At 47.9% G+C, this 12,674-nt stretch overlaps 1 protein-coding gene across 2 annotated transcripts in view; it reads right to left on the bottom strand.

Annotated features, from left to right (window-relative positions):
• The window catches only part of Mbtps1 (membrane bound transcription factor peptidase, site 1), a 54,024-nt gene that overhangs the window by 23,944 nt on the left and 17,406 nt on the right, over nucleotides 1-12,674 (bottom strand). For both annotated transcript variants that reach the window (XM_021169611.2, XM_021169613.2), the window contains exons 4-11: nucleotides 11,677-11,880; nucleotides 11,012-11,122; nucleotides 10,540-10,649; nucleotides 7,992-8,108; nucleotides 7,301-7,368; nucleotides 4,421-4,523; nucleotides 2,469-2,620; nucleotides 198-359 (exon numbers count right to left, since the gene is read on the bottom strand). In XM_021169611.2, the coding sequence (XP_021025270.1) occupies nucleotides 198-359; nucleotides 2,469-2,620; nucleotides 4,421-4,523; nucleotides 7,301-7,368; nucleotides 7,992-8,108; nucleotides 10,540-10,649; nucleotides 11,012-11,122; nucleotides 11,677-11,880 (1,027 nt within the window). The remainder of the gene's footprint in view (nucleotides 1-197; nucleotides 360-2,468; nucleotides 2,621-4,420; nucleotides 4,524-7,300; nucleotides 7,369-7,991; nucleotides 8,109-10,539; nucleotides 10,650-11,011; nucleotides 11,123-11,676; nucleotides 11,881-12,674) is intronic.

Genomic DNA, 12,674 nt, shown 5'->3' on the forward strand with positions numbered 1-12,674 from the left:
CCGAGTGCTGGGATTAAAGGTATGCGCCACCACGCCCGGCTGCAGAGGCCAAGGTTCTGCAGGCAGCACTTGGAGAAGCAGCCTACAACCCCACCACTGAGCCCGAGTGTAGGGCCAGGAGCCCTGCCGTCTAGCTACTGCTATGTGCAGAGGAGGCCAGAAGGAAAGGCCTGCTGAGCATGCCAGCACATACCCACCTCGCCTGCGGTTTGTAGCTGCTGAGGATCTGATAAGCTCGCAGCAGATCCAACTTGCCATGGCCTTGCTCGAACATGTTGACCCCAGGAAGTCTCCGGGCTGACGCTATCAAAGCTTGCTTCACACTGGCAGGATTCACCAGCTCCCGCTTCTGTACTGTGCTGGGGGAGGAGAAGCAGTCATTGCTCACTGTTCTCAGGATGGGATGAAAACCAAGCAGCCTCCAACTGGCAAGAGGGTCAGTATGTGGCCTGCAGTCTGTGTTATAGCTAGCCAGACTTTCTGGTCCAGTGGAGCCGTGAGATGAGAACACTGAACTTAACAGGCCCTTGTGGCAGGCTTTACTGAGCACTCAGTAAAGCTTCATATAAGTTTGCTGGCAGTGACTTTGGAGGCTCATGCCTATTTATACAAAATTCATAAATAATACAGTTTCCTGATAATCTGAATAAATCAATCACACAGGCTACAAGAGGGAAAACCATCATAGAGGTTCAGGGTCCGCAGGGAGGGTCGCCTGCTGGCTGAGATGTAAAGGAAGATAGGTGGGTATTGGAGAGGAACCCTACGCAGGGTGTGCAGGAGGTACAGGGCGAGGGGAGACTACCGCCTCCAGGGCAAGCCCTTGTCTTTGGGTTGGGTTTGGAGGCCTGAGACCACTGAGCATGCTGCCAGCACACTGTAGCTCTGCACACTAACATGGAGCCTTGCTTGCCCAGCATGGATCACTCTAATTCTGAAATTTCACATTGACGTATCATAGACAAATAGGCTCTAATAACTAGATTGAGAGAGCAGTTGTCAGGCAAAACTGGAAAACTTACTTTTCTACGTAGCCCCAAAAATAGTAACTAATGATGGAGGGTAACCTGAGAGCCAAGGCAGGGCTGTTAACGGGTAAGCAGACGGTCAAAGGAGACCATGGGGCTGGGTCTTCCTCAGGAAGAATCAGAGTCCTATTGGAAGCTCTAGGTCAGTAGACGCCACTTCCTCACTGAGCACCTACCACACCAGGACAGCTCCTGTCACCACCACTTCTGACCTAGCACCCTGGCATGCGACATGAACAGAGGTACTCTGAAGGCTCCCTCAATGCTGAAAGCACTTGTGTTGAGAGCTGCTACCTAACAGCAAACACGGCTCCTCACCTTCCCACCCACTTGGCAAGAGACAGAGGACGGGCTCTGCAGAGAATTGGGAAGCCTGCCTTCCTGCTAACAGTTATGTGATGGGCAAAAACAGAGCAGGAGTTTCTCTTTCTAGACTCCACAGTGCTAGGACCTAGGGCCTGCGGGTTTCTTTACTCTGCACAGAGCACATACAAAAGTGTGACTCTGCCTTCCCTCCTTTACTGCTTCCCAGGGGAGAGCCAAGCAGTGCTCCTGCAAGGCACACACTTTCAAGAACCTGGCTCTAACCTATAAGGCAAAGTCAGGCAAGAGATGCACTGCTCCCGTCGATGTTACTAATAACATAATCTCTGCTGTTAGAAATTGAGCATACAATTAGCTGAATTATAAAATGAGCATAAAATGCGAACTTCAAATATGTAGAGATGTGTGTTTATGCGTGTTATTACAACATGGCATCTCAACAGAGGAGGAGAGAGCCTGGTGTCAGGGGAATGCAAGTGCTTCAAAGACTTAACTGAGAGAAAGGGAGCACAGCCTCTGACCACGCGCCAGGGCAGGCGCGCTTCAGTTCTGCTCTACCACAGCTCAGAAGCTGCTTCTAGTTTCATCACCTGCAGAAGGAAGGGCGGAGGACTAAGGTCCACTCCAACTACAGATGAGAGTCAACAGGACAGAATGCGTGACACAGAGACACCCGTCAGTCATCAAGGACACTGGCAGACTGGCTGTCTGTCAGGACCTAAGTGGCTTCACAGCTTAGCTAAGAGCATGGAAACAAAACAAGAGGTGATGGCTATGTAACTTGCTTCCTAGTAGAAACCAGTTATTCTCTGGGTCCCAGGACATAATGTTACAGATGTTAACTTTGCACAGAACTTTGCACAGGGTTCAGCAAGGAAATGTGCACGTTTTGTGCCCTCGCCTACCCGGTACATATGTTGTAAGAACAGCCCGGCCCAGCCTAACCCAGCCAAGCCAAGCAAAGCCGCATCTCAATTGTGGAGCCATGGAGAGCAATAGAAATGTGCCCTGCAGGGTTTCTGGTTTACTCCAGTTTCCAGCTAGCAGAGAGGGATCGTTGGCCTCCTGTGGGAGATGAGGGAGCAGAGACACCAACTATCAGTGTGCAATACTCACCTTACTAACAAGGTGACGGCCCCAGCAACCACTGGGGAAGCGACACTGGTCCCTGAGAGTGCACGGCAGCCCCCTTTCACACCGGAACCCCGCACTCCAGCACCATAGGTGACAATGTCAGGCTTCACACGACCATAGCCTCCTGGTAATTCCTATAAACAAGGGTAGCTTGGTTTCTCATCACATCTATAGCCCTTAGCCACAAGAGTCATGTGTGAATAAAATCAGACAGATTTAAACATTTATCTGACAAGATGCTGATTTGAGTCTGAAATACTCTGCAAACTGAAGACAAGCTTTAGTGGTAACAAAAACAAAACCAATTTAGTGTTTTATAATACTAAAATAGCAAAACAAGAAAAGATAGCTTTGCTAATATTTTAATAATTGCTCAGATCAGAAATAGCCACTGACATGTCACTGAGAACCAGCAGCCGCTCTATCTTCTGATAGTCAAGAAATATGTCAGAGAATTAAGAAACTAAAACCAAAAAATCCCATTTACAGGTGTCTTCTTCATAAGGAAAATAGCACATGGTTATGATTAGCTGTTTCAAAGAGCAAGGCACCACTGAGGACAGGCATACCTACACAGACATCACTCTATTCAGATCCCTAAAAAGTGGAGCCCGATGAGAAATATATACAAAGGGATTATAAACTCTCTTCCCCATACCCAGCCTTCTCTCTGAATCTCTAGACACAGCCTTGCTGGGCAGCAAAGACTAGACTTGAGCTTTCCTGAAATCTTTTGTTCTTGTCTTCTTAGTGCTGGGATTATAAGCATGTGCCGCCGTAGCGGCCCAAGAACTTAAATTATATTCTGCTGAGAAAAAAAAAAGTATACTTATTTGAAAAGCAAATCTTCTCCTGGCAATCAGTAACAAAAGGATGTGTAGACACATGGGCAAAGTGTGAAGACGCTGTTGGCCACAACTGCATAGACAACTCAGGACTATTTCTCCACAGCACTGAAAAACAAGCCCTTGAGGAAGGCCGAGGAGGCCACAGCATGCACAGTTGAAGGGAGCTGCAGACTCATGCTGGCAGATGCTCTGCTTGCTGCTACCTGACAGCACAAAGAACATGCTGCGGAACACACAGCACAGTGCAGGCCTGACTCAGAGGAGGGTCTATCAGACCAGACATCAAGGCACTGAATGGGTCAGTTCTAGAGAAGGCATCCTATATATGAGGACAGAGACTAATGGAGCCCACGATGTACAGCTGAGCTGGCATGGAAGACTATTCTAGAGTGCTACATGATGTAGGGTGGGGGTGGACAAGGCCTATGTGCTCCCACAAAGCTGTCAACCTTTCTGGGCTCTTCTTGATGTTTCCCAGAGCTTTGCACATATTCAAATTAGAGTAAACAGACATGTTCTAACCCCAAAGAACACTAGGGACAGGTGCTTCCCAGTCACCCCTTGAAGGATGAAGTGACACACTCTGACTCCATGCAGCTTAATCTCTAACACTCTGCAATGGCTGTGACAGACCTGACAGCAGCTATTCTTATTGGGCTTTCATTCTGACTTCAGTGCTAGGGATGGACTTGGGGTCTGGAACGTGCCAGCCAATGTTCTCCCATGGGGCTAAATCATCAACCTCGGAATTTACTTAAGGCCAAAGACAACCTGAGCTCGTACTGAGGAAAGCTGCTGTCTTCCTCCTCTCCTTCTCCTATACTTGTGCTTCAGAGGATGGTACAAAAAGACATGAACTGGGAAAGGACCCTCAGAATCCACCCAGATCTTCAAGACAGCTCAACTCACTGAACTAAAAGGTGGTTAACACCAAAGTTCCTGATCCCTTGTCCTCACAGGGGACGGGTGTGTGTGTACATACCCACAGCCCTGGCTACTTCTCTGCCTGTGCATTGACAAAACACACAGCAATGCTCTTAGACCGAGGGCTCTGTGAGTCACATTAGGCCATTACAGAAAGCATACCCAGGTAGTCATTCCCCTGGAAGAAAAGCGAGCGATGTTATCTTCAAAGTCAATGCCACCCACTCCAATCACATCCATCTGATCAGCAGGGTTATTCAGAGTGCTGGATTGAGACACACAAAAGAAAAAGAGAGAAAAAAAAGGAAGAAAAATAATTTAAAATGAATAATTCAAACCAGGTTAAGCACTCCCAGAGAAATCTTAGGCCATTTCTGTCTTCTGTCCGAGAGTGCGCAGCTTTGACAGGAGGCTGCTGCTCAGAGGTACCCGGTGAAATGCCATGCTCCTGCACCTTCACACAGCCTCGTATCCAGGCCACATGTTGCTTCTCCCTTCACCACCTTAGCACGCACGCATCTGGAGGATTTCTTTCCCCTGTATTTCAGGTTCCCTCAATCTCTCCTGGCCATGGGCTTCCCATGGCCTCCTTAGCCGTCTCTCACTCTTCTCCATGTTCTCACAGCAATCTGAGGCCGTCAGCGTGCCTCGTCTGTGTCTCCCACCAGAACAGACACCATCCAGGTATGATGCCACAGTTACATCTACTGTATGTGCCAATTCCTCAGGACAGTGTGAGGACGGCCACCTTCACCCTGCGATTTTAAGCCCTTAGATAACAGACACATGCCAGGACCTCACAGCACTAGAGCTGCACAAAAGGCTATAGTAAAATGAGTGACGAAAGGGTTAGTCATAGTCGGGCATGGTGCTGCACACCTTTAACTCCAGCACTCAGAGGCCTCTGGGAGTTCAAGGCCAGTATTGAAAACCTTCAGTGCTTCTCCCAGAGACACAGGAGGGACTAGACCCAAGGAGGATGTGCATGGGTCAGTGGTAAACAAGGCAGGCCAAAAGCTCTGTCAAAGAGCTGGCAAAGTGCTGCAGTGTTGTCCTGCACAGCACAGAAAGAGACAGAAGGAAAGAAGCAGCAGCTGCAGTCAGGCAGATCTTCACGGTGCTCCATGGTGCTCCCCTGTGTGTGAGCATCACCTACCCTGCATCAGCATCTGAAGCGCAGCCATGAGCTCAGAAGGGAAGGTCTGCAGCCTGGACAGGCCCCATCATACCTGTCTGACCACACCAGGTTCCACTCCTGTTCATGCTAACACAGCTAAGAAAGCTGAAAGGCAGGATAAGGGTCCAGGAAACAGACAACCTGGGTGACTCTGAATTGAGTGGGGCTGTCAGAAATGGGAGATGCAGCATCAGGGGGAATATGTAAAAAAAAAGAACAAGAAAAGCTGACATCAAATGCCCCAAGATCTGATGCTTCCTATAGAAGAGACAATTAGGGAAGGTCACGTCACTTATATTTATGAATCACTGCACAAGAAACATGGACCCTCAAAAGGGATGCTTTGCCCACCAGCTGAACCACAGGCCTGTCACACAAACACCAAGTTCACATCGTTGGCCTTGCCCTATGCCCTGGACGCTCTGCACATATTCTGCTTGTCTTCCAGCCAGTCGGCTTCCCCTCAGCAGGACATCTCAGACAGATACAATGTGAGCAATGGATGAATGTGTACACACAGCCAGTCTCTCCCCTACTGCACATGGCATGTAGCACATACTCCCTGCATCTTCTCTTTTCCCTGAGATGACCTCACACTCTTGGTTCCAGGACAGAAATGGCCCTGTCCTGAGCACTCTGCTGCAGAAGCAAGCCTCGAGCTTGCTGCTTAGGAAAGCCACCTGCACAAGGGAAGCCAGGGAGCTGAGACCCTACATTTGTCTGTTGGCTGACTGTTAGGTTTTTAGAGTCCTAGCTGTGCTGTAGAGCAGGCTGGCTTGGAACTCATAGAGATCTGCCTGCCTGGGATTAAAGGTATGCATCACCATGCCCTGCAGGTGGTTTTTCAGTGGCAGGTGTTTCCGTGCCTCACACTGCTTGAACTCTAACAACTGGCATAGCACATACCTTAACTCTGTCTTCTGATGCTCTCCTGACTGACCCTGTCAGCCCCCAAAGCACAGTCTGTGTTCCTGTCAGGCTCCCAGCACATGAGTCTCGCAGTGTTTACATCTGCTCTTCTGGAACAGGCAGACACGCATCCATTTGCACTTGATTCTTCATCACTGTGTTGTACACAGTGAACCTCAAAAAATACTCACCCAGAACCCACTTTTTCTTACAAAGCTCACTCTCCTAATTACTGTCTTGCTTTCTTTGAAATAGGGTCTCATGGTCCTAGCTGAACTTGAACTCTGATCCTCCTGCCTCCAAATTCTCCCAGGTACTGAGATTACAGGTATCCGTCACCCCGCCCCACTCCCCATCTTTTGTGTATGTGTTGGGCATAAGTACATTTCAGTATGTCAGCATGGATGTGGATGCACACACACTCATAGGCGCGGTGGCTGTGGAGGTAAGAGGTCAATAGTCTTTTCTCTACCTTCTTTTCTGAGGCAGGGTTTCTCACTGAACCAACGCTCACCAACCAGTAAGCCCCAAGGGTCATCCTCTCTTCATTCCCTCCCTAGAGCTGGGGCTGTAAGTGCATTCACTCACGCCTTGCTCTTCTGTGGGTGTTGGAGAATCCAAACTCACTTCCTCACACTGATACGGAGTGCACGCTACCAACGGAGCCACCTCCCTTGTGGAGGAGACGGGAAAACTAAAAAGGTCAGGCCTCTAAACCACAGCTAAGCTGTATTGTTTTTATAATTAACATAAAGAAAAGTGGTGGTCCACTTACAACTGTTACAGCAAGTGGTGAGGACTTGAGGGATCATTAGGTATTCCTTTTTAAAATTACAAACCTAGTATCAAGTTTAAGACAGATATAAACAAAGGCACAGAGAAACACAGACTGAAGACACAATTCAGTTATTCCAAGCAAATAAGACCCCTCACATTATCCTGCTGGGGTAACTTACCCATAGAGAGGTCCATCATTGCCAATAGCAGAAACCATGATTACATTGTTAGCTGTTAATTCCCACACCTACAAAATAACCAAGCATGTAGTTAGTGAGTACTAGTAGCAATACGACGCTGTCCCCAAACCATGGTCCTTCTGCAAGTATGCCCAAGAAAGGAGCCCCCTCCAAGGCAGTGCTAGGCCTAGAGGACAGGCACAGGTTTTGGAGGACAACTGCATGAACCTGGGCTGGACAGTGCACAGCACATTGGCCCAGTGGCTAGGTCAGGAAAACAGGTTTAAACAGAAAGGTATCAAGGTACCAGGGAGGCAGGAATGTTCCTTTAAAATACCTGTTCCCAGCTAGAGATGGCTCAGTGGTTAAGAGCACTGACTGCTCTTCAGGAGGTCCTAAGTTCAATTCCCAGCAATCACACAGTGGCTTACAACCATCTGTAATGGGATCCGATGCCCTCTAAAGATAGCTACAGTGTACTAATAGAAATAAAGTAAATCTTAAAAAACAAAAAAAAAACCCTGTTCCCACTGGGTTTGTGACATGCAAGTTTCTGAAATTCATGCCACTAACCCACTAACCGTCTGTCTCACAAAACTGTCATTACCTCTGTGGAAATGATGACTATTGAAGGTATAAAAGCACAGGAGCTGTCACCCAACATTCTGCCCTTCACAGTCACTTGACCAACCTTGTCCACAAACGGATGATCCATGAAGTCGGGCCCACCGATGCTAAGGTTGAGAACGTCGATCTTCTTTAGGATGGCATAGTTGAAGGCATCCAGAAACCAAGATGTGTAAGACACCTGGTTAAAGAGAAACGGTCCTCTGAGGGCCTCTGCGAGCGTGCAGAGCTGTGACAGCTCTGCTTTCTAAGGACAAGCACACTCTTCAAAGCATGGGCATAAGTTCCAAGCAAAGCACGCCTGAGAATGCAAACAGTACACCACAAACTAAGTCCTTGAACCTGCACCAAGAAGTGGACTGTGCTGGACACTGTCTCTCCCCTCCAGGGGCGACAGGCGGCCACCTACCTTACATAGGCCTTTGAGGATTAGCCCAGGCCTCTAAGTGCCCTCATAAAAGGACCCATTCTAAGACACCACTGAGACATTGATCATTTCTACAGTTTACAGTATCTGTCTAACATCCTTCATTTCTAAAAAGAACAAACAGGAGCAAGCACAGTCACTTCACAGATCTAACACCAGTGTTCAGCTCCCTCTACTTCTCTTATGCTATGTAAATTAAACTGCTTTTTGGAATACTTCTGTTGTTTTTGTTTGTTCATTTTCTTAAAATACAAGCTAAGGCAGGCATGGTGGCTGAGAATTGTAACCCCAGCATTTAAGAGGCTGCAGCAGGGTCAGCCTGGGCTACATAATGAGTTCCAGACCAGTCGGGCTACAGAGTAAGAGCCTGTCTCAAAAGCTAAAGCAAAGACCAACAACAAAACCACGAAGTCATGTTCACAGTGAGCAGAATAGTACAGTAAGGAAGTAACTTGAAAGGCCCTTTGGAGTTAAACTGCATGCTGACATGTAAAGAAACCCTAGAGACAACATAAGCTGCTAAGGACACTCCCCACACAGAGAGGTGGGAGTGAGCCGAAAGCTGCTGCCTATTGATGTGTTGGAACTCCAAAGTCCAATTTACAAATAGGGGCTCGAGTGCGTTGTTGTGACCACTAGGGTCAATTCAACTGGGAGCTGGGTCTCTGGTTATGCTCAGGGGCAGTTATCTTCACTAGACTACTTCACAAAGGAGACTCCTTTCAACTGTGTGTAGGGCCACAGGCAGGGCTTATGACAGTATTTTATTACAGCAACAGGAAAAAAAAATTAAGTGGGTCAAGAGCTTGCTACACAAATATGAATTTGATGCACACACTAGTAGGATCTAGGTGTAGTGGTGCATGCTTGAAATCTCAGAACTGGGGGAACAGATCTCTGGAGCTTTTTTTTGCCAGCCAAACTAGCCTAATAGGCAAGCTCTAGGTCCCAGTTGTTTGATCATGGGCCTACATGTTTGGATCCCACAGCCTGAACCAGGCCAGGGCCCCTGCAGCTCTCCCTGGAACAGAGTTGAGCAACCCACACAGTGACTTGACAGCTCTCAATTCATGGTACCAAGCTCTTTGCCTTGTATGCTACACTGAACTAAATCACATGTGAAAAATACTGCCAGCATGACAATTTCTCTGTTCTTAGGATGTGCTTATTAGGGAAGTGGTCAGAAAGCTGCTCTCTAAAGAGGCTCCTTTGGCTTACCCCCATCCCAGCAGTGAGCCCCTCTCTTTCCTTATTTCTTTAGTCTCATTCTTAATGAGGCTGCTCTCCAGGATCTAAAGGGAAGCCTCTTTCCTTCTAAGGTCACATAATGCTTAGATCTCCACTTACCATACTGTCTCTGTCTAATGTTCTTTCTCCTAATGAATAGCAGCTTATGAAGGGACTGTGTGGCAGCCCCTTTCTAGACCAACTGCTGCTGCTCTTCTCTTTATCTAGTAACAACGAGAGCGCCTGTCTCAAGTAACACGGTGAAGTCAGGCATGGTGGTGCCTGCCTTTAATCCCAGCACTCAGGAGGCTGAGACAGAAGGATCTCTATGAGTTCATGATTTTGAGGCTAGCCTGGTCTGCATAATAAGCTCCAGGTCAGTCAAAGAAAGACAGTGAGACCCTGTCTCAAAAACAAACAAGGTGAACAGTATTGTTTAGGCTATCATATGGCCTCTATACACAAACACACATAACTGACTACTCTGAATTAAACACTCTTTCTCTCCCTCCCTCAGCAACCTTTTCCTTTTCTGTTTCTAGATGAAATGAAGGAACAAAGCTGTAAACCTTAGCTGCTGGGATACAAAGGTCAATCAGTACCACAGTGTTTATTCTCCAGCCGTGCGTGGGAATGAACTGGGAAGCAAACATGCCATGCACACTCCAAAACTACATCCTGGAAATCCTAGACAATGGGCTAGAGGCTCAGGCAGGCCTGATGTGAAGGATAAAGACATCAAGGAACCACAGTAGCCTTGGGAAAGTCTTCGGGACTGGGGAAGGCTGATGAGCAGAGAGTTCGGGGAGGGACAGGCAGAAGGCAGGACAGTGAGGCACACGTTACAATAACGAAGGCTGTCACCGCAGCATGTCGTCTGCAGTGGCTGTGCAATGGTGTTTTACTGCAAACCTCACCTCTGACAGCTCATGCATCTCAAGGCCCTTCAAACACATACCTGATTGTTGGTAAAGACCCTGAAGATGTGCAGCTCTGCATCTGGAGCAAATCCTTGGCACTCCCTCATGCTGGCAATCACACCTGCAACGAATGTGCCATGGCCTAGCCCTGAAGCCACACACACACAAAAAAAGTCCCATGAAGACAGCTGAGGACAAACAACGAGGTACAGCACTCAAAACCAATGACCACACACGCCTGATCTTAGAAAGACCTCAGCAGCTTCTGCTCTAGTCCTCCCCCACCCCCGCCCCCATACTCCCAACACCACTGCTCCTGCCTCTTTTGTGGTTAGCTCCACAGGTAACCCTTCTCAGCAGGTACCATCTTCTCTCTCAGCCTCTACTTCCCCACATCATCTGCGACATCTGTGAGCGTCTGAGGACCTGGGCTTATCTGTGCAATCAGAGGCTAACTCACAAGCACTGACCTCCAGACCAAGAGCCTTGTCCTATCTGACTGGGACCTACCATCATCCAGGGTCCGCTCATTGGTCCAGTTGGTTCTCTCCTTCACATTCTTGAAATGCGGATGCTTCTCACTGAGCCCAGTATCAAAAACAGCAACTCTGACATTAGCACCTTATCCCAAAAAGAGAAGACAACAATCACATTGGGAGAAATTATCTTTCTTGATTTCTATTCATAAAGCTCCATTCCTTTGAGGGAGCCACAGCAAAGTTCAAAGTTCAAACCCCACATCCTGCATTCCATTCCCAAGTCCCAGATCGTAGGCGAGATGCCTACCAGTCATCCTCTGACCTTAGCATATACATTCACTCATATTTTCTCTCATTCTCTCTCCTTCTCTCTTCCCCTCGTATTCATACACACACTCATGTTCACATGCATACATGTACTCAAGTATACACACATACACAGGTGCAATCCTATACATACACGTGCACACACACATTCTGTACACACACAATTTTTTACAAGTAAATAAAAGTCACAGAAACAGATGCTGGGCTTAAGAGGTAAATGTAGGGACAGTTAACTGTACCCAGTTCCACACATGATAGGAAGGACAGATGTATATGGTGACAGACCTGTGGCAGGGCAACCTAGCAGAAGGCCTCCCTGAATGCTGCCCCTGTCCCTGGTCTACAAAGTTCCTTGTCTGTAGCACACACCTGTGTATCCCATCTGCCACAGCACATCTGCCTGCAGTGTCTGGGCAACCTGGCGAGGAATGGCTCTCAGCAATCGCCGACTTGAATGTCTTCCTGTTGCATGCCAGAATCCAGAGCCCAGGGAGAGACTGGCTCTTTTCAGGGGGCGTGATGACTGCCATTTCTGGCTCCACCGGGTTTCATTACAGGGCACGATGGGGTTGGCTAGAATCAAGACAGAGCATGATGATCAGAAACCAAGAGAAGTACACACACCATGCTCAGAGTCAAGGTCACCTTGAAGTTGTGTTTCAGGACGCTGCTCTAGGCAATCACTACTATGGGCAGACTTAGTTGCCATCTTATTCCCAAATGATTTTTAAGACTTCTATAACCAAGGGTACATAGAGAAAGACAGCAATTCCTATAGAAGCCGTTTTGGGGTAACACACATCTGCAGCCCCAGCACTAACCACACTGGAGCAGAATTACAAGTGTTTACAGCCTAGGCTGTACTGCAAAACCTTGTCTCAAATAAACCTTCTGTGACACCAAAACACTAACGGTAAAAATCACTCTCCCCAGTGGCCCGCCTCGAGGACAGAAAAAAAGGAAATGGCCCAAGAGCTGGCCGCCGCCATCTAAGCAGCTTTTACGTTGCTGTACTCTGGACAGGAGAAAGCCGTCTTCTCCTACCGAACAGCTCAGGACAGACAGGCTGCAGCAAGGACTTTAAACTAAGAACTGCCCCCAAACTCAGTCATTTCCGTACTTTCCAATTTCCCCTTGCAAACCTAGAAGATCCAGGAGGGCAGGAGGAGGGTCTGCGGTGATAGAATACTCTACCTAGCTTGTGTATTACTGCTGAGATCTGTCAAACTCAACACTCAAATGATGAATTTTAATACCTGTACTGGCTGGTTTTGTGTCAACTTGACACAGCTGGAGTTACCACAGAGAAAGGAGCTTCAGTTGAGGAAATGTCTCCATGAGCTCCAACTGTAAGGCATTTCCTCAAT

The sequence above is a fragment of the Mus caroli genome, chromosome 8 (genome assembly GCF_900094665.2).
Source record: "Mus caroli chromosome 8, CAROLI_EIJ_v1.1, whole genome shotgun sequence".
Classification (NCBI taxonomy): domain Eukaryota; kingdom Metazoa; phylum Chordata; class Mammalia; order Rodentia; family Muridae; genus Mus; species Mus caroli.